General features: G+C 36.4%; 3 protein-coding genes across 4 annotated transcripts in view; all 3 read right to left on the bottom strand.

Annotated features, from left to right (window-relative positions):
- Positions 1-12880, bottom strand: part of LOC119832657 — a 36146-nt gene extending 23266 nt beyond the window's left edge. The window contains exons 1-4 of the mRNA XM_038356361.1: positions 12377-12880; positions 7755-7884; positions 3007-3297; positions 2221-2391 (exon numbers count right to left, since the gene is read on the bottom strand). Of these exons, the coding sequence (XP_038212289.1) occupies positions 2221-2391; positions 3007-3297; positions 7755-7884; positions 12377-12783 (999 nt within the window). The 5' untranslated portion in view covers positions 12784-12880. The remainder of the gene's footprint in view (positions 1-2220; positions 2392-3006; positions 3298-7754; positions 7885-12376) is intronic.
- A 5313-nt stretch (positions 12881-18193) lies between these two features.
- Positions 18194-21124, bottom strand: LOC119832409 (glucose dehydrogenase [FAD, quinone]-like). The gene is made up of 3 exons (XM_038356082.1): positions 20995-21124; positions 19837-19970; positions 18194-19726 (listed from the first exon to the last, which is right to left on the bottom strand). Exons 1-3 carry the CDS (start codon positions 21122-21124, stop codon positions 18194-18196), a joined length of 1797 nt encoding a protein of 598 aa, XP_038212010.1.
- A 2092-nt stretch (positions 21125-23216) lies between these two features.
- LOC119832451 overlaps positions 23217-27412 on the bottom strand; it is an 8801-nt gene continuing 4605 nt past the window's right edge. Inside the window, exons 7-11 of one of the 2 annotated variants that reach the window (XM_038356119.1) lie at positions 26825-27088; positions 25891-26640; positions 24645-24826; positions 24253-24370; positions 24022-24141 (exon numbers count right to left, since the gene is read on the bottom strand). In XM_038356119.1, coding sequence (XP_038212047.1) covers positions 24253-24370; positions 24645-24826; positions 25891-26640; positions 26825-27088 — 1314 coding nt within the window. In that variant the 3' untranslated portion in view covers positions 24022-24141. Of the gene's footprint in view, positions 24371-24644; positions 24827-25890; positions 26641-26824; positions 27089-27412 lie in introns of both variants that reach the window. The other variant, XM_038356120.1, reaches the window with a different exon arrangement.

The following is a 27412-nucleotide window of genomic DNA, read 5'->3' as shown; positions in this document are numbered from 1 at the left end:
TGGGAGGAACGGCATGCCAATGGTGGAAAGCATGTTATATGGAGATTACTCTCGCTCCTCGGACGTGAGAAAGTCAACACGCTAGAATTGACCTTGTGACTAGTGATGTAAAGTTTCATGTCGTCGGTTTAGAAATATTTTCATATTTTGATATGTTTGGTAGCAATGGGTAGTTTGTATTTCATCATTATTTTTGATTATATTATTGAACGATTTATATGTAAGAAAATATTCACAAATATGCAAGTAGTATATTCAGCAAAGATACTAATTCTTTCAGATGATATGCCAAACTATCGCTAAATAATTCTTTAATTTTGTTTATCATTCATTTACACGATTATTAAACACAAAGATTGTTCACGCGCCATTCCTTCATTATTCACAAAAACAGCGAGCAAATAAACAAAATGTACATTCGTCTCTCCAATTAATACGGTCATTTAATTAAATAATTACCTACAACGATCATGTAAATAAAAGTATAATTGCACCGAAACGAAAGTGCGCATGGGACACTTTCCCCAAAACCACAAGTATGGCATGGGTAATCCGCAATCACGGCAATAATCCATAGCAACGAGAGCGTGACGCTGCGCCGCGCGGGCAAAAAACGTGGCGTGCGCGTGCGCTGCCTTCCTACTGCAGTTTCCGCTTGCCAAGTGCAGTTGGCTCGCGAGGGATCCGGCCTACGCCCGTCCGATTGTAAACGTTAACATTATACCGATTGTGGTTTTAGCAGCTATTTCATAAACTTAGTACTAGTTAAACTAGTGCATAAACTTTCTGCCTGGTTTGTTATCAAGTCATAAAGAAAAAAACTTCAATTTAGTGAAATACCAGGAATAAACATTTTAATAGAATGGAGATAGACTAAAATAATATGCGCTCTAAAATTTTAAAAAACTATGAACTGAAAGAGACTCTGCAAATGTTCTAATTTGTATTTTCTTTGTTTGTCCATTACCTACTACATAGGTCCCTCTATTTGATTCGACGACTCATAAGTTACCGCCACTTACTGACCCACTGAGTTTGTTTCTAGCATCCGTATGAAATACAATGCGCTTAAATATTCAGCCCGAGTGGCGCTCACTCTGCTCGAATAAAAACAATATAAGCATGTTAAGAAATCCCAGAAATTCTTTATTTTTTATCACTATCCATTAATTTATTTACTAAAAATAAAGAAGTTGGAGTGTTTGTTACCACGCGCGATAAATCTACTGACCGATTTATTTATTTATTTTCAGTTTAGTTGTAATGATGACTTTATCATAATATAATGCGGTATTTATCATCTACGTTTAATAAATCACAGCATTTGACACCTGTTTCACGACTGTTTTTTATGAAGTCTAAAAATAGTTTGTTTTGACATGTTAACTCGCATTCAATTTGATCAAACATTATTTAAAGTTATTATAAGTCTGAGAATGAAACGATTGTGCAATCAATCAAATTCTTAACATTAATATAATAAAAGTGGAAGATATTTCGCAACGCTCAGTGAACGTTCCAGTACACGGAACGTGCTGCAATGATTGAACCAATAAAATTCTTCAAATATATACCAATAAATGTAAGGAAACAAAGCAAATATTGGAATATATTTTTAAAGCCAAAACAAATGTGCTATTTATCATCTAAATACTCAAAACCAATGTAAGCAAATCATCATTATTGGGCTATATATCCCACTGCAGGGCCACGGGCTCATAGAAATTAGGGAACAGCTGTTACATGTTATGAATTTTTTGATTCTTAGACATGTCGGCTTCCTTGCGATATTTTCCTTCACCGTTTCGAGCAAAAGTGATGTGAGCAACGTGCAGATAAATTGAAAAATAAATTTATTTCCTGCTTACTCGCCTGGTCTTGACACTGCTTAATGCATTATGATATATGTAGGTAATAGATCGCACCTTAATATAAGTATAATTTATATACTTACACAATTACTGCAAAACGTAAAATAAATAACGAAATATGTCAATCTACATTTAGAAATTAAAAACTTTTTAACGGATTTTAAACGCGATTTATTAATTATATTATTAACCCGACGTTTTTTTAGTTTATATGTACTACGCTATATTTTTTTCAGTGCTATAAAAATTCACCTAGATGAATACATTACTCAATGTGGAATATAACAGACAGGATCCTGAAATATCTGAAATTAAATGTGTTCCAAAAGACATGATAATATTCACTCACCGTGCTAGCAGGATGCGCTGGCAGCAGCACAAGGGGCGCGGGCGGCGGCTTCCTGTGCTTGCGCACGCCGGCGGCGCGGCGCGGGCGCGGCACCGTGCTGGCGTGCCGGCCCAGCCACCGGTCCACCAGGTGCTCCTTGCTGTTCGCGCTGCCGAACAGCTGGGGCTCCTCCTGGGGATATGAGGGACATAGCTAATGAATAATATGCAAGCAAATCAGTTTTCATTATTACAGTACACTCGGGTATAGACATATACCGTCCAGTAGAATCTCTGAAATAATGTGGTTTGTAATAATATTAATTTTCTAATGTGACTTAATCGACCATGTTACCATAAGACGTAATATGCGTGGCAAACGAGCAATTTTAAATCTATTTTGAAATAAACAACTAACTATTGTTGGAATCTCAGGGTTTCAAAGATAATAAGACACTCTTCCATGATCATTACTATTTATTTCTATTAGATCTTCAATTACATAGGTATAATACAATGACCTCTTCTACCAGTTGGTTCTTGCTCTTACACAAACAATCTCTTATGTTACCCACAATATCTATTGTAATTAACAATGATTTAAATAATAATAACTTCACTTGACACTGACATTACGTTTATATAACAAGTCGCAGCGCCAACCACTAACGCCAAATTATGAGCAATCTATATTTAACAATTTCAGCTGTCAAATAAACGCGAACGATTATAGATAATTAATGTTATTTTAAAATGTCCGACGCCAACACTATGTATATGATATAAAAATAACAAAATCTCTACCAACCTTCTTCTTTACGCTGTCCCCTTGCAGCTTCGCCTCCAGTTCTTTACAAAGCTCGTGTCCCCTCAGCCTCTCCAGATCCTGGGCCTTCTTAATCTCGTCCACATGGAACACACACGGCGCCTTAAAGGCAGGGTCGAATTGGTTGTGGTCAAACGCCTGCTTGGGGCGGAAGCAGGAGCATACCCGCTTGGACAGATGGTAGATGGAAACGATGCAAACCAGGCAGTGGACTGACGCTATGATGAGCAGCGCGATATTGGTGAGAACTGGGCTCCACGCTTGCATTTCATCCTGTGTAAAGAGACGCTGGGATAAGTAAGGCAACTGAGCTAGTGTTTCGCCTGATGGTAAGCGAACACCACCGCCCATGGATATTCGCAGAGTTAGTGCCTTTGCGAATGTTGCCCGCTATTGAGGGATATGTCATAAGAAAAATATTGACGACTGGAAGTAAAGAATAAACTGGGAAGGGAGAACAAAAGGAAACGGGCCTATGGCTTAAGACAATCACATCCAGATCCATATAATCATTCCTACTGTACTCATTAAAGAATTGTAGTAAATTTTCTAAATTTCTCATTTTCCAAACACTCCACAACTGCCTCTATGTAATGTGTACCCATCGCAAGTCTGCACGAGTGCTTGCGGAGTGAAGGGCTTACAATTTTGAGCTTCAGATTGGAAAATGACGCAGAGATGACAATGGATGCTGAACATCGATTGGTTATAACGAGGCACCGGTGTAATCTCTTTAAAGAAATCGAGCCTTGTAATTGCACGTTGGGAAATTCTCGAATGATGTCAAGTGTTTTTCTTGGACGGGAAAACGACTGAATGAGGGAATAAAGTTTGTTGCCAATACATGAATTTCGATTCCTTTTCAAAGAAGCACATAAAAGAGGACGTAATGTTTGTTGTGATAAAGAGATGATTAATAACATAAGAATAAATCTCATGTTTAGAGATTATTTTAGTTTGAGTTAAGTCTTAGAAAAATATTGGAAATTCATATCTTCTATAGATAGCATTTTATAACAAAAAAATATTTGCTAACTTAATTGAATGAATCCTCAAATGATCAAGAGCTGTGGTTCCCAGGCCCGCCAAGGTTGCAGCGTCTTCGCAATAATTATATTTTGTACATACAGTAATACTTTCGAGTTTCAACAAAATCATCATGTGCTACATGGTCTCATAGTCACGCAGTCGACGCACCTTGAACTGTGACCGCGAGCTTAATCAACCAACTGATTACATCTTGATTATTTTTAACTAACTTCGTCTAGCACAAATTGCACAAAAAATCTATGCTACATTAAAACGTAACTAATCGCTCTATCTGTATCACTTGGAAGATATTTGAGAAACCCTAAGTATTTTCGGAGCTTCCTTGAATGTAGTGAGAGTGAGTAGATGAAGAGTGATATTAGATAGAAGTCAAGCTCAAAAAAATACCTATAATCTGTGTGACTTAATATTATAAATGCGAAAATAGTTATGTTCGTCTGTCTTCCTGATGCCTAAATCACTAAACCGATTTGCATGAGATTGTTTGAGACCCGCGAAAGAGCATAGTTCTTATCCTATGTGGAGAAAATGGGACTGTCTATCTCATACTTATTAATCGTAGTATAATACGAGCGATAATTAATTTGTTAATTTTAATATTTAAATTGGTAATTGCACGTCTTGTAATGAGTCTTTTTACTTCATTGCCGAATGAAAGGCTCCACCAAGCGGCTCGCGTTGCAAATGTAATACAACGCTTTACACAAGCCCCTGAAATGTTGTTGTGTTTCAGTAAAGTTGTTTCGGTTCAATGACCCGAGCCGATTGCTTCTTCATTTCGAGTTAAGTGCACTGATGCACGGAGAAACAAATATTTTGAAAAATCACACTAATATTATAAATGTGAAACTACTGAACGGATTTTGCTATATTTGTCATACAAATAGGGTATGAACTGACTTGGGTGATAGTGTTGTCCTTAATTTATATGTTTGTATAGAATATATTCTAATAAAAGCACAGAGAAAAATAAGTGCGAAATAATACATGTTGATGCACACAAGGTATATATTGGTTTGTTCTGTAAACTATTGGTATATTTGTATAAACGATTGTTACTTCTTATATCTTTCAGAAGTGTAAACCTTATAAGGTTACATAATCGGCATTATTAAATCAATAGGGAAATCGAACTACAACATGAACTGTGGAAATAATCAGAGCATCTTCTCTCTTTACTTTCAGGGTTATAAGCTGTTACGGTAGTAGTGACGAAGAAGTTAAAAATTATAACTACTAAAATGAAAACTACAACAACAACAAGACTAAAAGAAAAACAATTATGTTATATAGTAATATATATACATAAATATAAATACTCAAACATAAATAAAAATACTGGACGTAACAAATTTTAAAGTGTTCTTTTGAAAAATAGTTGATGTTATATCTGCTTTAAAACAATTATTTTTCTTTTTTTCAAAGTTTCCGAGAAACATGTATATTTAATATTGTTTAAGACGTTTTTTGTCTTTATGACAAAGTCACTTACATGAGATATTTTATTATAAACACAACTATATAACTTTTTGCACATTGTTCGTTAGTTAGTAGTTTTGTACATTTTAGATAAAGTTATTTACATAAAGTTCACGTTGCTACGTGAAATAGTTGCATACTGCTATGTTCTGACCTATTCCATTGTCCCACGAGTGAATTCGCAAGGGTGCTATTGTATTTATGTTGTTATAGTTAGAAAGTATATTTTAGTTAAGCATGTATCTAGTATTTAAGTTAGTTAAGTTTGTTGTAAAATTGTTCTTTTTTTTGTATCACTGTCGCATTGGGCTTGTCCTGTTATGGCAAGTGATTTTTATAAATAAATAAATAAATAAATAAATAAATAAATAAATGTTGCTGAAAGCCGAAAGCGGTACCTTTTCCTCGCCCTTCCCAGTTAATTCCGTAATTCTCCTCATAAATCATTGCCTTATCCCTTACCCCTAAAAAGCAGGCAATGCATTTGCTGTGGCCTCACCCCTACAAAATATGTTCATGGGCGGTGATGATCGCTTACTATAAGGCGCACCGTCCGCCGCTCTAGCATTAAAAAAAACATTATTCATTGCATTCAAAGTAGCAGCGTGTGGTCTTCCAAAATGATTTTCGCTAATTGTTTTTTAGAATGCAATATATAGTTGAGGTATGGGTTTTCTAAACCTAGATCTCTTAGTTAAACACTGTTTTAAACCAAAGCCTAAAGCTAAAACAGCCTCGCAATCACGAGCGACGTTCTTTCCACTAAAATGATACAAATTTGTAAAAAAATTAAGAAGTTTCTCAAAACGATTGCAGCGTGTTGATAATTGTTATGTTTCACTGAACATGGGCAATAATGTCATCCTAACCTCGCGTATAATCTTTGAAATTAATTTTTATTCCCCTTAGTTCAACATTGTTAGGGAAATTAATATTAGATAAATTATATGTTCTTTCGTTCGTTCGTTAGTTACAGCCTTTTAGGACATCAACTGTTGGACATAGGCCTCCCCCAAAGATATGTACTCGTAGTATATTTAAATACGATTATTCGATGATACGTATATTAGTCTAGCCTACTTATAATGACAATAGCTATTCTCTCCTTTTATAATGTTATTAATGCAGAAGAAATTCGGTATAATTCATAGACAGTATCGTGATGATAAAAACCCTTGAGTTCTTGGAGTAATGAGTTGGTCATTTTTAAGTTCCGACAGTTCAATAGATTCATAATGTATTTGACGTTTGAATAGTAAATTGTTATTAAATACTAAACACAAAGCCATTCGTAATGAAGCATAGAAAGTTTTGACTAATACACTAAATGTAACGTTGGGCGATACGTTACTGAATTTCCTGTATACATTCAATTACACTATTAAAAGGCAAGAAAAGCTATCGTAAAAATAAATTCAAATGAAAACTGTAAACTAATTACGTTCGAATAAATGCTCTAATCAGTAAGACAACATTGAAACCATTATTTTTGTAAATGTGTATATTGAAATTATAATTTAAAGAAAATATTATTATTGAAAAATATACTAGCATTAATGCTTTTTCAATTGAAATAAAAATCTATTTCATTTCAATACCACACTCAATTGAATTCTAAAACATTTTAAACTAGCTTGCTTAATAGTTGATCATTTCTTTAGGAAGGTGCATATTACGCGGCGGATGGTAAAGACTCTTCTACAGTACAAATATTTTAATTTTGTATGTGTAGTCGAGCACGCTTCGGCACGAATTGGGCCAGCCTTCACCGGGGAAGTACCACAGCCCCACAGAAGACCGGCGTGAAATAGCATTCTGTTATGTTTCGTTCGGTAAGTGGGGGAACCGGAGGCCCATATCCTTTTCCTTCCCCTTCTCAGTACTTTACTTTATTCCTCTCGCCAATCCTTTATTAATTCCTTCTGAAATTGAAGTCAGCAATAGTTATTCGTAGAGGCGTAAGGTCTGCAATCGACCTTACGCCTCTACAAATGTTCATGGGCGCTGGTAGCGCTTACCATCAGGCGTCCCGCCAGCTCCAATGCCCACTATGATATTAAAAAAAGAAAATTATGTAAAGTTTCTGTTTAATTGAAGTCAGAGAAATATGTTTCCAAGCATCTAATTCTAATTAACAATTACCACTTTGTCCCATTTTGCATTTCATTCAGTTTTTATCCAATAATACGTCTTATACTCACTTCAAAGGTGTTGAGGGGCGAGGGCGGCCGCAGCGAGTCCCTCTGCAGGCCGGTAGCCGCAAGCACTGCGGCGCTGTTGCCGCACGCTAAGCATAGCAGGGACAGCGCCAGGAATGCAGTCAGCAAGCCCCTGGGAAACAACGTCTTTTCAATAAAGAAGTATTGTAATCCTGTGTTGAAAACTGACCAGAATTGAATTCACTGATGGCAGAACAATAATCTATTTTCAGTAGTTTATTTATAAACAGTGAGCGCGTTAAATTATATTCTACTTCGTTAGGTTGCTGGTCATTTCCTAAATACGATACCAAGTTGGATACAGTATTTTGCCTTGTTTGACATTTTCAACATTATATAATTATCATGGTTCTAAGTACATACATTGGCAGATATTTATCCAATTTATACAAAGGCATGTACAACTAACAAACTAGTATATTATTAGCACTTCGTCACAAATCAATGTACACAACTTTACACGTTTACAACATTTGCCGTAGAAACTTCAATATTTTACAATTACGAAGCATATATTTACTTTAATTACTCGTTACATGTTCAATTATTATTCTGTTAGCAATATTGAACCAAATATACAGGGAATAAGATTGAAAATTCCGCACACTTGTAACTTATAAAGTGTTGAGAAAACGGTGAAAGCAGATGCACAGCGGCTCTATGGGTAAGATGGCTAGTTTAACATAATGTTTCTTGTTTATATACAAACTTACTATTGTTTCTTTCAATAGAATGTGTATACCCATGCAAAATAATTTCGTCGCGGAAGTGTGTTTAATGTATTTTATACATCTTACAATATTTATAATTCGCTTTTTGCCGGCGGCTCCGTTCGCGTGGGCTACAAATTTTGTACTTAGTGGATTTTCGTATTTTTTATGACTTTAGAGGTATATCTCGTGTAGTATTTTAATAAAAAAAACTTCATAATACAACAGAAAAACAGAAAAAATGTCTAAACAATGTGGTTTAGACATTTCTTTCTGTTATTCTTTTAAAAAATATTTGATGTACAAAAATGTTCTGATTACTATTTTATTATATGTGTATTGTATAAAAATGATATTACTACGAAAGATTTGGATTTTGCTGTTCTCGAAAAATGTCCCTTCTTATTTTCTTCAATATAAAATAGACTTAATTCAGAGCAGAAACACATTTGTTTATTTGATGAATTTTTAATGAACACATGTGTGTGTGCATGTGCATGCACAGGTCGAGTTTAAAATATATCTATTTAGCACTAGATAGCATCTCTATTTCACACATGTTTGAAAATTTACAATTACAATCGTGTAAATATCATGAAGGTACAATAACAAGCTCATAAGAAATATTCTTGCATTTTATGGTTAAAAGATATAATTTTAAAAACCATAAAGGGATGCTGCATTCAATATCCATTCATATACCTAATGCCTACATATCTGGAGAGGAAATATTTAAGTAGAAGATTTCTTTAAATTTCCTGTTTTACCAGACGCTTTGAGTAAATATTGTTTAGCTTTAAATAAGCAGATAGGGAATGAATACTAAAAATATCGTTTTCACTCTACATTGCTCGTTACATTATAGAATTCACAAATTGCCAAATTCTTTTAGCTAGAAATAGAACAAACAATTGGCAGATATTATAGTCTTCACCGTTTGTGACCTCTCTAGTGCCTCTAAAAGCAACAAATAAGGACCAAACGGGTCATGTTATAAGAGTGTTTTCTATAGCTGTCAGTCATTCGATTCGAAATGTTCCCAATCGTCGCAATAACAGTTGGCCGTCACAAAAAATGGTTAACACGTCAGTGACGAGTGGCGTGTGTCCGATAAATTGCATTCTGCACTAGTGGCATTGTGACGAGCAGAGCGATTGGCGACTGGCGATTGGGGCCTGCGTTTTGTGAGTTCTAGAAGTAGTCGAGTACTATATGTCGAGGGAGTCGAGCACGCTTCGGCATGAATGGGGCCAGCTCGCTCCGGGGAAGTACCGCACCAACAAAGAAAACCGGCGTGAATTAGGTGTATACTACTGTGTTTCGTGAGTGTACGGTGAGTGGGAGAGCTGGAGGCCCGTTTCCTTTTCCTCACCCTTCCCAGTTCATTCCTTCTTTCCAGCCGCCTTTCCTTTCCTTATCCTTTTAATCTTAAAAGCGGACTGTTCACTCGCAGAGGCATAGCTCTACGAATTATTTAAAGTATTTTCTTTGTATCTTTATTTCCTTTTTATTTGATCTAGACTGGCTTCAAATTATTTGGGTCGATATGATACTAGCACATATGGTGAGATTTAAATTATGAAATACAGAAGTTATTGGGTAAATACACAAATTAAATGTATCTAAAAAATTTGGTTTAAACTAGTTCGCGAAATTATCGCAATAGCAAGTATTGATAAAACACGTTCATAAAAATACTTCAAAACTATTGAGCAATAATTTGGTTGTTATAAATAAACATGCTTCTAGAAAAAAATTTAAAATCACATTCTATTTTCGTGTTAAACTCTTACTTTCTTTTTTATACCTAATCATTTGGTACATATGTTGTCTGGTATATAATAATAAAAACGATTTGTTTTTTTTTTAAACAACATTTCTGCAAATATTGTAATAAATGAATGTGTAAAATAGTAATTTAACTTGAGATTGCAACTTATATACTCATAAGATTCCACTTAGCACCTAGCATATAAAATAATATTCGAATTTAATACATATAATCTTCTAAACAATATAACATTACTCGCAAATTTAAGTTTCCACTCTATAACATACTACAAACACTCGCTCGAGTCTATCAATAGCACCACGCCAAGTGCATGTCGGGTGCAGCGCGTGCGCGCGCGCCGGAACAGCGCACGCTTGGCCGAGCAACGCTTCTCCCGCGGCCGTTGTGCTCAACACCAAAACATTGAAGAAATTGGATCAGTTATACTACAGTAAGTGTGCGTTGTTGGTTAATTATGTTCAACCGCCTCATTTGTATAGTGGTTAAAGCCTAAGAACCGAGGGGCCCTGGGTTCGATTCCTGATGGTTCCTGACAGAAAATGTGTGGGTCTAGCAGGAGGTAGAAGGCTCAACTAATTATCGGTAAAGAAAATCAATTAGTCTAGCAGATGCTTAATATATTTGCCCCATACCCCACAACGGGAATCGGGAATTTACTTATTACTACATATTTATAAATTGTTCACATAAATATCAATTTGAAAAGGATCTTATTAATATAATTGCAATATGTATGTAAACATAACTAGTATGAATGTATGTCCACAACATTCTTTGTAGCCGTTTATAATTTTATGTCATTGTATTTTTATTATTGTTCATTTAATTATTATATTTCATTTCAAACTTTATAATGACTTCTAGAACTGTTAATTTGATTTAAATATAGTTTATCATGCCTGAAAAAGATTTCTCAAAGTACTGATTTCGATAAATTTTATATAGAAGAATAATAATGGTTAGAAGATACGGTTGTAGACACAAAAACCTCCATAATAAATAACCCTAAAAACGACATGGATCGAGAAACGGAAGGAGGCGACCACGAGAAGTCACGCGTAAAGTGATCCGGCATTACATTGACAATTTAAGAATGCGACATATTTAGATTATTCTCTTATAAATTTCTATAGAAATAGGTACTGACTGTATCTGACAGCTTCAATTTGATCAAAATTGAAGTAAGTTTCTTGGGAAGATCTTTTATATAAGAGTATCGTATATTCCTCAGAATAAAAGCTCACTTCAATTTTAAGCCTCAACGTAAAAATAGGGGTGTTATAAGTTTGACATCGATGTCTGTGTGTGTTGTGGCCTTAGCTCTCGAATAGAGGAACCGATTTCGATGCAGTTCCATTAATTTAAAAACAGTTTTTTTGCAGTAATTCTTAGGTATGTTTGGTTAATATCGGTCTAACAGTGCAACCGTATGAGTATACTCTATTTTTAACGTATGCTTGCTTCACGCGTGCCAGTACAGTCGTTTAGTTTACTTTATTTGTAAAAGCCTTAAAACTTAAGGCATAATTGATTTTATTTTCATTTGCTCACGAATTTATCCTCATGCTACTTTTAATATGATCTATGTCTCATAGGGTACATTTTGGCACTTACTTAATAATTTTGTGAGAAGCCAAATATGGCATGGCCGTTCAAATTTGAAAGGCGTGTATTGAAAATTGTACACCTCAATACTCGTTTGAGACCATGTAATAAGACTCCACCTAATTAAACACCGTCGCTCGCTTCAGGGCAAATACTCGTTCTAATGTAAGGCAAAGACCTTCTCGAATTATAATTGGAAGGAGATGAAGCGATTACATTGCGTACATTAAAGTCTGGACCAATTAATTGCATCTCTAAATGAAAGCATCCTGAGTTAATGAAATAAAACATTGCAGCATAACTATCAAAATGGTTTAGTAGAGCTAAAAACTTAATGCATAATTTAAACACGTTTATGCCTAGAACATTAAATAAATTTTCATCTACTATTTGAACGCTGGTGGAAAACGTGGACAATATAAAATCCTGAACATTGATCTAATTAGGCGCTATATCTTACTTAAGTACTAACAGTGATTTCATCTTATATAACATACCCAGACGTAGGTCCATTTAATCCATAACAGTCATTAATGCCAGCTATGACTCCAACCACGCCGGCCACCACCGCTATACACCCCGACCACAACCCCGCACCGACCCTCGACAGTGCCGCCCCCTTAACAACCGCGAGAGCCCCTCCCCCCACTAACAACACACCCAGTACCACTTGAGATAATCCTAAAAACACTACAATCCGCCTCGAGCCCTGGCCATCATCACTCCCAGCTTCCACACTCTTTGAACTGACACTTTTCCCCTTCTTACTCTTGGTGGTCTTTTGCGGTGTTTTGCAAATCAACTGCTCGGTGGAATCCTCAGACTTGAGACTGGAGACCGTTGGGAAGTTTCCAGTCACTACTGTGACGTTCTCGGTGGAGGAACGCTCGAGTTCGTCGCTCATGATCGCGTCGCGTACATTATTAAATAACAGAAGTGAGCGACACGTCCGCCCGGCACACGCTCTTTTTACCGACTGCGGCGCAGCCTGTGAAGATCGGCGCACGCGCAGGTGAAAGTATCGCTTTGACGCATCGGAGTTTGTTTTTGTTAGTTATAGCATTGATATATTCGCGATTTCCGGATTAGAAAACGCAAATACATAATCGATTGATTTATATATATTGACAGGTTTATAGTATGAAATGAACTTTTTCTTACCAATTTATATCCTTATTTTTATTCAAGCGCAGAGATCTTAATTATAAGATAAACGTAAGGCGGGTACATAATCTTTATTACTTATAATTTTTTTGAGTTTGAATTTGAAAATTTAAGAAGGCAAAATTACTTTAGACATAATTTTTAAGGGTATTTCCAGTAGCAGAGCTCCAACTGCTCATACATATTTGTAATTTTTTTTTTTTGTTTATAAATAGCTCCTATTTTATTTCAAAATAAAGCTATCCACGTCTGAAAGTGCCAGAACATTCCAGCTTCGAAATGTTCAATAGCAACACGAATGAATTAATATGCCATTATAAGTTATATAACGTAGTGATAAGTTATCAGGTATGTGGTACGGACAGGTGAAAGCGGTACACGAGATCGCGGCGCGGTGCCACCAGCAGCTTCCCATCTGTACTTCCTAGGTTTTAGCAAAAACTGTTAACGAGAAATGTAGGCTTTATGGAGTGTGTGTTGAGAAATGCGATGTTATATCGAGATAAAAAGGTGGATATTAATGCTATAGGGGTACATTGGAACTGCAATATATCCAGTACAGAAATATTGTATGCATCTTAAACGTATAGTGTATACTATACGTTTAAGATGTAATGTTTTATATGTATTTCTATTTTCTCCGAAAGGTTTCTGCTTTTTGTGAAGATAATGCTTATGTGCCTACATTCTGTTACTTAATTATATTTATGGCTTTACTACAAGTACTAGTATATATATTTATATTATGTTATCTGTGCTACAAGGCACACGATAAAATTAATTTACTTTCGTTGTGATAGTTGAGTGAGTTATTATTATTTATGATATAGATATTTCAATCTTATGTCCATTATTAATTCAATATAATTATATCAATTTATCAACCTACCAGTTGTTAACTGGAATTTCTTAAAATAAAACGGAATAATGTATTCAACAATACGTATATATAATATTGGCTATTGGCTTTTTTTCTCCTATGTCTATAAGTGAACTTTTGATACGAGTTGCGCGCTGTCAAATAAATTAAAGCGGATAAGATGCCACTTCCGGAACCGGAAGGATGAAATGAGACTCCCATTTGTTCTAAAACATCTGCATTATTCGATCAATGACTAAACAAAACTAAGCTGTCTGGTGCAGCTGGTATTATATAAAGAAGGACTTTGGACTCCGTTCGCCCTTGATTGAAAACGAAGAAACAAAAACATTACTGAAGAAGTTTTTTTTTTCTTTGCGTTAGAGCGGGAATCTGAGCTGGTGGTTTGCCTCATGTTAAGCGATCACCACCGCCTATGACAATCGCAGAGACAAAGGAATGGACTGGAATAGGTGTGCAATAGGAAACCATTTTAATATTGAAACATGTAATCATCCTCATATCTTTTACATTATGTAGTATACCATGGGGTTATGCATTTAGATTAGATTAATGTTTCTACTATTTACGTGTTGTACGCAATGTAATGCATTGTTCGAACATGTTACAGTAAATAAAAAATGAATAAATAAATAGAAATAAGTTTACTTCTCAACCATATAATAAACACATATAAACAAAACGTTGGTCCCGTACTAGATAATAATCTGTATTACAGGTACCGATACCCTTTCATTGGTAAGATACAGTTAAAAAAAAAGAAAATCGTTATAAAAATACAAACAAAACAAAAAATAAGTAAAGTGTGTGTAAGTGTGTATGTGTGTGCGTATGTAATTTGTGATTTAAGTGAAATAAAGTAAATATTTGACCTAATATATGATTGCCTCCGACTGAAGTCTAAGACAAAATTTTGTTCTGGTAGAGCGCCAGGCGTCTGAGCTTCTTAGAGGAAGCTGAAGCCTGTTAACCGAAGTAACCGTTAAAGTTAAGCTAGTGGTCCCGATGGCATTCCAGCTATTGTTCTTAGAAATTGCGCTCCAGAGTTGGCTCCAATTCTGACGCGCCTGTACCGCCTATCTTATAAGACGGGTGTAGTCCCTTAATCTTGGAAGATTGCTAATGTGCAACCTGTACCAAAAAAAGGTAACCGGTCTGAACCCTGTAACTATCGACCGATTTCAATAACCTCCATAATCTGTAAGATTATGGAGCGTGTATTGAATAATCGGCTCCTATCATACCTTGAAGACAATGACCTCCTCAGTGACCATCAGTACGGATACCGACGAAAAAGGTCTACTGGGGATCTTCTTGTGCATGTTACACATCTCATAGGAGAAGCTATTGAGAGGCATGGCGAAGCTCTGGCGGTCTCGCTAGATATCTCAAAAGCTTTCGATAGGGTTTGGCATGCGAGTCTACTTAGCAAGCTTCCATCATATGGAATACCCGATACCTTCCTCTGTTGGATATCTGATTTCTTGAGTGGACGCTCAATGCGAGTTGTGATAGAGGGTTGTTCCTCTAATGAAATATCCATTAACGCAGGTGTCCCTCAAGGATCAGTCCTCTCCGCTACACTTTTCTTGCTGCACATCAATGATTTGCTTAATAATAAAAGCATCTTTGGTTATGCTGACGACAGCACCGTAGTGGAGAAATACATATCAGGCCCAGGAACTAGGAGGGATCAAATATTGTCGGATCGAAGAGCCATGATTGAGCGTTTGAACAAAACTCTGCAAGACGTCTCAGGCTGGGGTGATGCCAATCGAGCTGAGTTCAATCCCTCCAAAACACAGGCGTGTTTGTTCTCCACAAAAAGAACTTACTCGATCCAACTCTCTATTTTCGAGGTTTACCTCTAAATATTTCTCAGAACTTGGAGTTGCTAGGAATGTCTCTAACAGCTGACCTAAACTTTGGCCAATTCGTTGAGTCTAAAGTAAAAATTGCTGCAAAAAATTTGGGTATTTTAAATAAGGTACGACGGTACTTCACACCGGGACAAATCTTTAAATTATACCAAGCTCAAGTCCGGTCTAGTGTGGAGTACTGCTGTCATCTTTGGACCGGTGCAGCAAAATGCCACTTGAAGGCTCTAGACTCCATTGAACGACGTGCCCTCAGGCTTATTAATGATCCTTCTATCTTTGGTAGAGGATTCCAAAGCATGGAGCATCGTCGCCAAGTTGCTTGCCTTTGTGTATTCTACCGAAGACACTTCGGTGAGTGCGCTTTGGGTCTTCACGAGTTGATCCCTTCCTCACCCTTTTACCTCCGTACCAGTAGACGCACTGACAAATCTCATCCTTACACAGTAGATATTCCAACTTCGCGCACTAAGCGCTTTACCACCTCATTCCTTATCCGAACTGCTAAAGATTGGAATTCTCTGCCGGCGGCCGTTTTTCCGAACAGTTATAATCTGGATGTTTTCAAGGCGAGAGTGAATAGGTTTCTCTCAAGCAGACATGTCACCACCTAGATCACTTCTACTTTCCATCAGGTAGACCTGTGGTCAAATGACTGCTTGATCTAATATATATAAAAAAAAAAAAACCGCAAAGAAAATGGCTCAATGAATCAGATATTAATGAATGATTGTGACATGATCTGCCACATGTTGGATGCAAGATATTTCTTCAATACTAATTAACAAAGTATTTGTTATATGTGCCAATTATGTTGGGTTATTTAAACACAGTATTTTCTTGTGTTTACCTACCTTGTGTATGTGTTATTAGAAATTAAATACTTTTAATGGTTTCTAAATGCGAAATTATTCATTATATAACACTCCAGGGATCAGGCTTCCCATGACCACGCTCGCTATAAAGCTGTTCGAAACTACGGCGTCGAGATACAGATTTAATGAATAAATCGCGTTTAAAATCAGTTAAAAAACCTGAAATTGGTATACGTTTGTATATGTTTATGTCAGATAGTTTATAATTAATTTATAGATACGAGTTTAACGTTATAGTTGAAGTAACGTTCATTGTGTACCTAAATTTGAACCACATTTGAACCGTCACTGCGATGAGAAACAATCAATTAAATAATTAAAGTAATTATTATTAAATCAAAAACACAAAATTATAAAGGTCTAACCCGTACGTTGTTGTAACATGTGATGTATCATGCATGGGATACGATATTGAATAACCCATGTCGTTGACACGGCACGTGCGCCACGGTCACGTTACGACCACGGTACGACCACGTCGCGGTTACGCACCGCGCCATTCCTGGGGTGAAAACCATATCGATGTCCCGTGTAATTGATGTTGACGCCATTGATTGTTAATTTGATTTGATAATAATGTTATATAATTTTGCGTAACTTTCCTCCGCCTTACAAGGGACAAAAATCTGCATTCCGCGATGTATTAATCATTTTAATATGGTTCTGCAATGATGAATAAAATAGGTTAGCCTATAAGTATAGTATTATGTTATCTGCGGCTATTATTAACTTATACAAGTGACTTGTATGTATAAATTTATTATTAATAAGGGTAGAGTGCAATTTATTTGGTATTTTTGTAATAATACGTTACAAATTTACTTAAATAATCTTCACGGGTCATACAAGGTCATTAGCATACTTAAATTATAATCTATACATTTAATTAAGACGCTTAAAATATCCCTTCAGCAGCTACATGGATGCTGGATTAGAAAAAATAAAAATAAAATAATGGCTGCTTTACATATTGCTTGTACTGTGATTCTACTGCGAATAATTTATTTGCAACTTTGTTTAACTTCAGCTAGTAATTTTTACCATATTTTAGAATAGGTGAAGTTATTGATTCGATAAAATTAAATCGGGATGTCTTCGGTCTATGATGTAGATACTTAGTACGCTAATATTAAACAGTGGGAATTTCGTAATTATTGTCTTGTCAGGTACAATTCTCCAATCTTTCATCATCTCATCAAAACCAATTCTTACATCATCTCGTCAGTGAGAGACACTCAACTTCAAGTAGGTATGTGAAACTCGAATGATTTCAATGCAAATACAACAGAGTTGTATTCCTTATTTTACATTAAACAAGTTGCTATGATAATTCTCGCAGGCGAAATAAAATAATTCCGATGATGGACATTGAATGCTACATTTTTAACTTAATCATTTAAATTTAACCAATAATAATTAAAAAACACTCTGATTAATATAATTTATTAAATAGAACAAACAAACACTATGTTACATAAATAATACTGTTCTGTACAATTTGTTATCTATATTTAAAGTCTATATAAGTCCTTCTTTAATAAAATCTGCTGCCTTTTCTGCGATCATCACAACAGGTGCGTTCGTGTTTCCGCGTATAACTTTCGGCATCACACTCGCATCGGCCACCCTCAACCCTCTTATTCCTTTAACCCTAAGCTTGGAGTCAAGGACGGTCCCCATTGATGCAGTACCAACAGCGTGCCAGGCAGACGTCGCCATCGACCGAGCGATGCATGTCAACGATGCATCACCAGTTAAGCCCCGACACTCTTCTATAGTGAGATCTATTACTTGAGCATTCTTTTCACTAAAATATGTTGTGTTTACTATAGACCACGCAGTTCGCATAGCTTCAGGATAGTGCATCAAATCTTCGTAATCACTAAAGACACCCGAATATATAATTGGAGGAGCTAATTCATCTGTTGATTTCAACACCACTTTGCCTCTCGATTTAGGTTTTAAATTGACTACTGGGAAAATGAATATTTCTTTCTCTTGATTCACCGCCGCAACTTTTTCACAAATGTAAGGTTTAAAGCCCAATGTTTTTACACATGGGTCGTAGAACCCCTCATTTATACCCATGCATGTGGGATACAGGCCGAAATCCGGCACATTTTTCATGGAACTATTGTAAGATATATACGCAGCTAAGTCACTTGTTCTCACGTAAAACCCACTTTTATCGTAGAGATATTTTATCATCTCAAAATAATGTTCATTTTTATCTACGGTGCAAGTACCTGCATCTACAGCTAAGAAGGTTAGCACCATTACGTGATCATGCAGGTTCTCACCAACTGGTAAGTCTGCCTGCAAGTCTATGTTCATTTCTTCCAAGTGTTCTCTGGGACCAATACCCGACAATAGTAATAATTTTGCCGTATTAAATGTACCAGCAGACACCACAATATCATTATTTCCATAGAAATAAAAAACATCATCGTCCATAAGAACTTTAACTCCATAAGCTTTGTTTTTCTCGACGAGTATTTTAGTAGCAACAGCTTCTTTCAATATATACAGGTTATCCCTCTTCGAAGCTTTATTCAGTAAGGCTGTCACGGAACTTTCCCTTTTTCCATTACGGATAGTGTGAGAGAACCTTCCAGCTCCAATAACGTATGGATTAGTCATGTCTTTAACAATATTAAAACCCATTTCATGGAAAGCCTCGAGCAATTTATCAGTAGTTCGTGTAGATTCTAAAGATCCTGTAACTTCTAGTTCACCCGTAAAACCGTGAAGTTCAGTGAGAAGGGGATCATTTATAATTCTTTCATCCGTAAGATATTCTGTTTTCTTGAAGTATTCGAGTACGTTATTCCAGCTCCATTCATCACCGAGTGTGGTCGCCCACTCATCATAGTCAATGGGAAATCCTCTAGAGTAAATCATATCATTTATAGATCCGCTACCGCCCAGCATCCTGCCTCGTGGCTGCCGCTGGCTGCCATGTTGGAGGGCTTGACTAGAATAATTATCATTTGTTGTTGTAAAATTCCAATCAACATTGCTATTTTTCAACGAGTTTCTGAAACCTGGAATCTGTAAATATTAATTAATCTAAGTGCACGTGTCTGAGGTTGAATCGTCGTCAAGAATCTTTTGCATTTTAATCACTTCAGTCTTTCACAAAAAAACATTTTTTCACTTACAACGCTTTCTGGCGGTGGATCTCCACCAGCTTCAATCAAAAGAACAGTGTAATCCCGAAGTTCTGACAGCCGAGCAGCTACCACGGCGCCGGCAGTTCCACCTCCCACCACAATAAAGTCAAAACTGGTACCATCTGTAAAATTATTTGAACATTTATTAAATCTTTTTGTGGGAGTCGAGCATGCTTCGGCACGAATTGGGCCAGCTCGCACCGGGGAAGTACCACACCCCCACAGAAATCGGCATGAAATAATAGCTTGCTATTGTGTTTCGTATGGTGAGTGGGGGAGCCGGATGCCTATTTCCTTCTCCTAGCCCTTCCCAGTCCATTCCTTCTGTCCAGTCATCAATCCTTTCCTGATCCCTTATTCCTTAAAAGCGGGCAGCGCATTCACAGAGGTCTGAGCCTCTGCGAATGTTCATGGGCGGTGGTGATCGTTTACCATCAGACGAACCACCAGCTCAGCAGCCTGCTATGACATAAAAAAAAAACTTTACGGGCAACAAACTGTACGACGTATCGAATTTTATACCCCAACTACTATAGGTATGATCTATGATCTATGACAAAGGGAAAACATGTAGCGAACATATTATTGTTTCAAATATATATTTTTATTGATCATATTCTTTGTATTTAATATTTTAACATTACAAGAAGTGTATTTATGGATATACCATATCCACCGGGTCATGGCATAATCATAAAATAAAAAATTATCTGGTGTACAATTACATATACGAGTACAAACACTCAAAGATGCCAAGCTTTCGAATGTAATATATGAATTATTTAGTAATCTGTGCTAAAAGAAGGTTTTGAAAATATCATCATATTTAACCTAAATATTTTTCTTTCAATGAAACTTATTTATCGAAATGTTACCGACCTAATGCCAATGATGTGTTCAGTTCGGCTAATATAAAGCAGCCCAAAAACAAAAAAAAATCGGACATAGACTATACATATATATGTACATGGGTGAAACCGGGGCGCCAGCTAGTTGCTCAGTGCTAAAGATGGATCTCATTTTTAAGGTAATTCATATCAACACATTGAATCATATAAAATTTACATTCCTAGAAACGTGGTACTCAATTCACACCGTATTTCTTTGCATATAATGTATTCTGACGATGTTATACGATCGACTTACTATCAAGATTGGCGTGCTGCGGCCACGTGTCCTGCAGCAGACACTGAGAGGCTGCAAAGAATTGCAACGTAGCTGTGATCGTTGCACCCACCGGTCCACTCCCTAGTCCCATACAAGATGTTTCAATCATCTTGTAATCTGGTACAGACATTCAATGATTTTAAAATAATAGTTACTTTTACCACATTACACAATTGTTTTATTTTTATTTTTTTTATTTTTTTATACACAGTTTTTAATTCTGATGACCATTACTTAGTGATACTTTTTTAAATCTTCAATGATAATCGGAAAACAGAAGCATGATACCATTTGAATACTTATTTATATATCGTTGTTCAACGTACGATAACAGCAATATTTTATAAGTAATTCTGTTTAGCATACAACCATATTGCGTACACTTACCCCAACAAGTTTGATAATGCAATATTTACGTAATGCACAGTACGTATGCACCGTCATGAAAACAACAACAGATATTAACAGTCAGCTCTCTTATATGTAAGACAACCTGTAGGCACATTATCGCCGTTATCTACACGATTATGGTAAGTGGGAAAAATATTATATGCACACGGAATAATTCTATTGTGTTTTTGTTTGTTGTTTTTGTGATTATGCGTATGAATCATACAAGCTTAAATCGACTATGGAGCGCCTCAAAATGCGCACAAACATGGTCCGCGGCCCAAGAACAACGTATACGACTAATATAACCAATTTAATAATTATGTAAACACAACCTGTGTTTACTTAATTTGTTTACTAACGTACTACTAGTCATCACATAACAGAATTCAAAATACTCTATAGTTTAATCGTAGTTTATTAAGTAATCTTTGCTGGAAGTTGATTGTACAGAAAAGTAACCCAATAGTTTTGTAACGGATTTCCCAAGTACGAACGTTCACAAAAATGGCAACTCTAATGATAGAGTCAATCGTATGCTACCGATCAATATGTACAGAACAATTTTTAAAACAGTCTGTGGTTTATTATTCCCCACTAACTCCTTATTTTCTACTATCTTAGTAATCGAGATCGATAGTTCGGCATATTTTTGTACAGAAGTGTAGGTAACTATAATCTTATAATAATAATTTTTATTTCGCTCATTGTAAGAGCTAGAACACTTTATCAATCAGCTCTTTTCAACCTATTTCTATCACATAAACTAATAAATGACAAAAAAAAGTCAAAGATCAACACCAATAAAGAATCCTTGTTTCTATCCGTATCAGAAAACATCAAGAGAAAAGTCACGAAACAGAACGATACAAGAAAAACTCGCGTTATCAGATTTCATCGATTTTACATAAGGGGACGAGAGGGGTTTGACCGATAACAAGTTTAAGGGCACTGCTGTTGTACATATTGGGGTCGAGTCGGTCACGTGTAACTGTTGCATTCTCTATGCTAAAGTTTTTGAGATGACGCAGTTTGTTCTGACAGTTCAGAAGTACTCTCAACGCAGCAACGCAGGATAGAGAGGTCTGGAGACCTCTCTATCCCGAGTGGACCTGACCCCCAATCATTTTCAAAATTAATTTCCGGAGATTTTTTATATTGGGAAGCCAAGTAAAGATTATTTCCTTATATAACTTATCTTTTATTATTTTTTTATATTATATTAAAATTATAACATAAAAAAATAAAACCAGTGAGAAAAATTTAAAAATTGCTTACTAGTAGAAAAAAGGAAAAATTTTATATAAAGATCCTGGGTAAAGTGTAAATATTTTCTTATCTGTGTCGTGGGTGAGAGATTCTTAAAGGACCACTTCAGGATTCGACATTCATGTTTTATGAAGGTCTTGTGAAGTCTAATACAACAATTTTATCACTGCCATAAACATATTAAGTATCTCATACTTACGAGTAAACATTATATGACGTTCTTAAGCTGCAGCTTTAAGCTGTCATTCTCAAATCTGCGTAACTTTTTTGGAATCTGTGCTTCTACTATCACGTGCTGCGTACGCACAAACTAACTGTAACAAATAAGGAACAAAGGTGAGTGTTTCATACAAAGGATGCTTTAACAATATATTTATTAACCTATATAAAGCATGTATATTATAATACCTTACATTTTAGAGCAATTAGCTATTATAAAAATAAATTAAAATATTATGTGGGACTAAATGTTTAATGCGTAGCGCACTGAGTAGTCATAGAAGGTACGCTGTATATTGAAAGAAAAACAAAAGCATTAGAAGATCTTTATTTCTTTAGGAATATTACAATTTTCTATGAATGTATCTTGTCCTTAAATATATTTTGCACATTATACACGACGATGTTTCCAACTTAACAACTTGTTAATATTAAAGAAATTCGATTCTAAATGTCTGTGTTATACCGGTACTTTTATTGCAATTTGATCTAAAATTTAATGTTTTAATATTGGCAAAGTCATTTTGACATATCAATAAGTTTAAAATTTAATTCCAACAATGAATACAGTAATTTATTTAACAAAATACATAAATGGCAATATTGTCAAAACCATAAATTGCTTATCATAGATAATTGAAATGTATTGCCATACTTAAAAAGTTTGAAGTCTTGTAAACAGTTAATTGTAACATTTGTCTCCTCTATTTAATATAGAAGATAAAAACTATTTCAAAACTTATATTTAACATAATAGAGCGTACACTGATAAAAACAATTATGTATTGTAATTAAGGCCACTCGCAATCGGTCATATTTATAATTTACTGTGTAATGTACTTATCGGTTACGCTAAGAGTGGGTCAGTCGGCACACCGGGTTGATGAACGATTTAAGGATTCCCATACGATAAATCTATCATAAAAATGAAATTAAAAAAGTTAGTGTTTCTTTGAACTTGATCAGTATTTGACCATAAACAAAATGTATAAGCGAAATACGAGAAAGATAATGGGACTATGTTATGGAAATAATAAGATAAAGCTAAACAACTTTTTATCTGTTCAGGAGATCAGAGATTCAGCAATCGCTTTTGGTTATTATTTCCTTTTTTTAAAATACATTTCATTATTTATTTATTTAATTTATTAAATATCATTAGCCTTCATTATAATAACTTCCAATTAATCTTTATTTTTTTTTTGTTTCAATAAACAGTTAAAAAGTAAAGTTTCGTTATCTGTTACGTTACATAAATTTAAGAATAGGGTATCCATTTGCTAAGTTTCTTTTTTTAGTTTTTGGAAATTTTCGTATTGAAATTTTGAATTCAGCTAAATTCGAAACTATAATTAACATTTATTCTATCAACTTGTCGCAAAGTCCAAAGTGTCCTAGCAGCACGGGCCCCACGTCGAGGCCGGTGCGGAGACACACTGACGTCACACATGAATCTGGGACCTCTATATCGTAGTACCTGGAAGAAATAAATAAAAAATTTGATAGTATATACAAATAAATATGTTAAAAAAATAGATAAATAGGTATATTTCTAAACAACGTTATCTGATTTCATTAAAATTAATTTAAAATTGAAACGAAAATAGCAAGAAGAATCAGGAACGTCAAGCCAATTTTTTTATATTCTTAAAACAATTTATAAAAGTTTGAGGTCTTTGATATTTATATGACAGGCACATAGATAATAACGGCTATCAATATTACCCAAAAGAAGTCACAAGGACATCTACCTGACCACCCAACCATAAGCGTTTTCCACCGGCACGTAGAAGCCGGGCTCGTTGAGCAACAAGTGGCGCTGCAAGTTGCGCAATTCATGCTCCCCCGACTCCTGCAGGGGATACTCGTTCACCACCTCCGCGCCGGACCATCCCTCGTGGTGATGGGGGATGCTCCTACCCACCAGGACTACCTTCAGACCCAAAAAAAAAATGCAAATGTTATCCTTGTTTTTTTTTTACACTTCTTGAAGAAATTAATTTAAGGAACTCTTCTGTATATACAGTAGGTAAAACGAAGTATTACACCCATACAGAAAGCAATTTAAATTTAGATTATACATCTTTGTCTATGTATTACTGTTCTTACTATCTGTTCGCCCCAACTTCGCCCGTACACCGTGGTACATATAAAACCTATGTCACTCTGTGAAGTTCCAGTGAAATAATTTTTAGAAGATGAGACATTATGGATGCATAGAGGGACTTGTGAACTGTCAGGGGTCACCCCTGTGGACGGAGGAAGGTGCAATTCCTTCATCGAAAAAGCGAGGACCATCGACCAGTCTACTCGACTGGCCGGCCTGTAAGGCCCCAATTGACTGATGTTGGAAAGTTGTATATATGGCTCTGTAGCGAGAACATTTAGCTTGCGCGATTCAGAAATGGGTCGCTACACTCATATACTATTTCAGTAATAAAGTGCAGTGTTTATGACATTTCAAACAACTGTTGTAAGTGAAGGTTAAATAGACGTAGTAAATTAAATTTAGAACAGTATTTACTATCAAGATGACACTGAATTCATTCTAAAAATATTGAAAGTGAAGTGGCATAGTGAGATAAAATGCAAGATCTTTTATCGTTTACTTAAAACGTAAGATAACAAAATAGTAACATTACGTAACACAACGTGATTCTTATGTTCAAGTAATTTATTTTTGTTTCTTATACAATTTCATAGGAAAGCGCATAATCATTTGAAAAACCAGAAAATTAGCACATACACTGGTGACGCTAATGGGTTTTAACCTCTGCTATAAACGATTATTGTATCTTGTAGAATTGGACACATGTCACAGAAAGGACTTGCGAAAATACGTTCAGACCACGTACGTGGGTGCGTTTCGACACCTATCTGTTTTGAGAACTTAAGTAATGTCATATTCTGAGATTATTTAACTAACGATAAATAACTTATGTTTATATATTACTACTTTATCTACATATAATACAACACCAGAATGGATTTGCTCACCTTTGTTTTCTTCCCGCCACACTCAACGTTCAAAATAATATTCAAGAACTGGTTCTCGTGACCGGGTAGCGTCTTGGTGACGACGCACGCGATCAAACTGTTCCGAACGTGAAAATCGCTGAAGAACAATCTAGAAAACCTATGCTCCGGCGTCACTTCATCCGAAGGGTTGATTTTGAGGCAGGAGCCGCCAATGAAGCTGTCTTCAAAGAACGGTTCCATACACTCCAGCTCGTTGGCCACGTAGCCTAGCGCGTATTTAGTCTTCACTTGTTTATTTCCGAGGCGCAGATTAATAGACATCTGCACCATCGACCGGCCCCTCACTTGCATCGCACTACTGCTCGGCTTCGAATCCTGCTCCGCCTCTCGTTCCAGCGCCGCATAATCCCTGTCCTCCGTCTTGGGCGACTTAATCCGGAAGAAGTGTCGCAGCACTCTAGTCACCTTCCTCTTGACCGACTTCCTTTCGTCGACCGTGGTCTCCTCGACGACTTCCTCCTGTATGTCCCCGACGCTGTCCGCCTTGAGCGCGAGCACGATCTCGCGGGTGGACTCGTCAGCTTCGAGGCGGGTCTCCTCGACCGAGCGGCGGTAGCGCAGGATGCCGTCGCGCGTGCGCAGCAGCCCGAGCCGCGAGAGCCCCGCGATGTTGGCGGCGCTCGACACCAGGTAGCCGTGCGGGCCCAGCGCCGAGTTGGGCTGGTACTGCTGGTGCCGCAGGTTGTACCACGCCACGGGGCAGATCACCTGGAGCGTTCCGCGAAACGTTATGGATTATGCGTCTGAGCAACAATTTTCTAAATAAAATCTATCACAAACAACGCAATGATACTAGATAGGTGAAATTGGTTATAAAGGCAAGACGCACAATAAAAAAATACATACAAGTAACGTTATCGTAAAAATAATAATTAAAATATCATTACGTTACCTCTCCATACATCCTGCGTTTCTTCCCCTGCCCTCTACAGAAAGAAGTTTGGAAGGGTAGACAGCTGGGCAGGGTGGTGTTGAGGAAGGGCCACACGCTGCACCAGAAGGCGCGATCCCGCAGTAGGAAGCGCTGGTACACCTCCAACTCGTCCGCATCGGCAACCGTGTTGGGGTCCCCCTCCTCATTAGACATAGCCTCGTGAGTCCAGGCCGGAGCGAATATAGCAAGCGAGCAGTCGTAGCTGTGGATCAGTTGTACGGCCTGTGGAAAAACGAAACTGATTTTGTTTATTTTTGCCCAGTGGTGAGAATCTCGGACTCAAAATCGATAAGGCGGGGGTTTGAAATCAGGCGAGCGCGCAGGAAATATATTGATTTTTCAATTTATCTATACGTGTGGATAACATCACCACTGCTTGAAAAGTGAAGAGCAACATCGTGAGGAAACCGGCATGTCCAAGAAGCAAAAGTTCGACGTCATTTGAAATCTGCCAGCTTGCACTTGGCAAGTGTCGAGGATTATGGCCTAAACTGTCATATGAGACCCATGTCCCTGCAGTGGGAACATGTAGGGGTTAATGATGAT

The sequence above is a fragment of the Zerene cesonia genome, chromosome 15 (assembly GCF_012273895.1).
Source record: "Zerene cesonia ecotype Mississippi chromosome 15, Zerene_cesonia_1.1, whole genome shotgun sequence".
NCBI classification, from domain to species: domain Eukaryota; kingdom Metazoa; phylum Arthropoda; class Insecta; order Lepidoptera; family Pieridae; genus Zerene; species Zerene cesonia.
The sequence above is the reverse complement of the archived record's forward strand: the minus strand, read 5'-3'. Positions and strand labels throughout refer to the sequence as shown.

Bases quoted from the DNA above. Each gene is read 5' to 3' on its own strand.
- LOC119832409 (XM_038356082.1), bottom strand. From the start codon at position 21,124: ATGATTGAAACATCTTGTATGGGACTAGGGAGTGGACCGGTGGGTGCA. The intron at 19,971-20,994 runs GTAAGTCGATCG...ATAATTTTACAG, and splicing joins GCAGCACGCCAATCTTGATA to ATGGTACCAGTTTTGACTTT. The intron at 19,727-19,836 runs GTAAGTGAAAAA...TAATATTTACAG, and splicing joins ATCCACCGCCAGAAAGCGTT to ATTCCAGGTTTCAGAAACTC.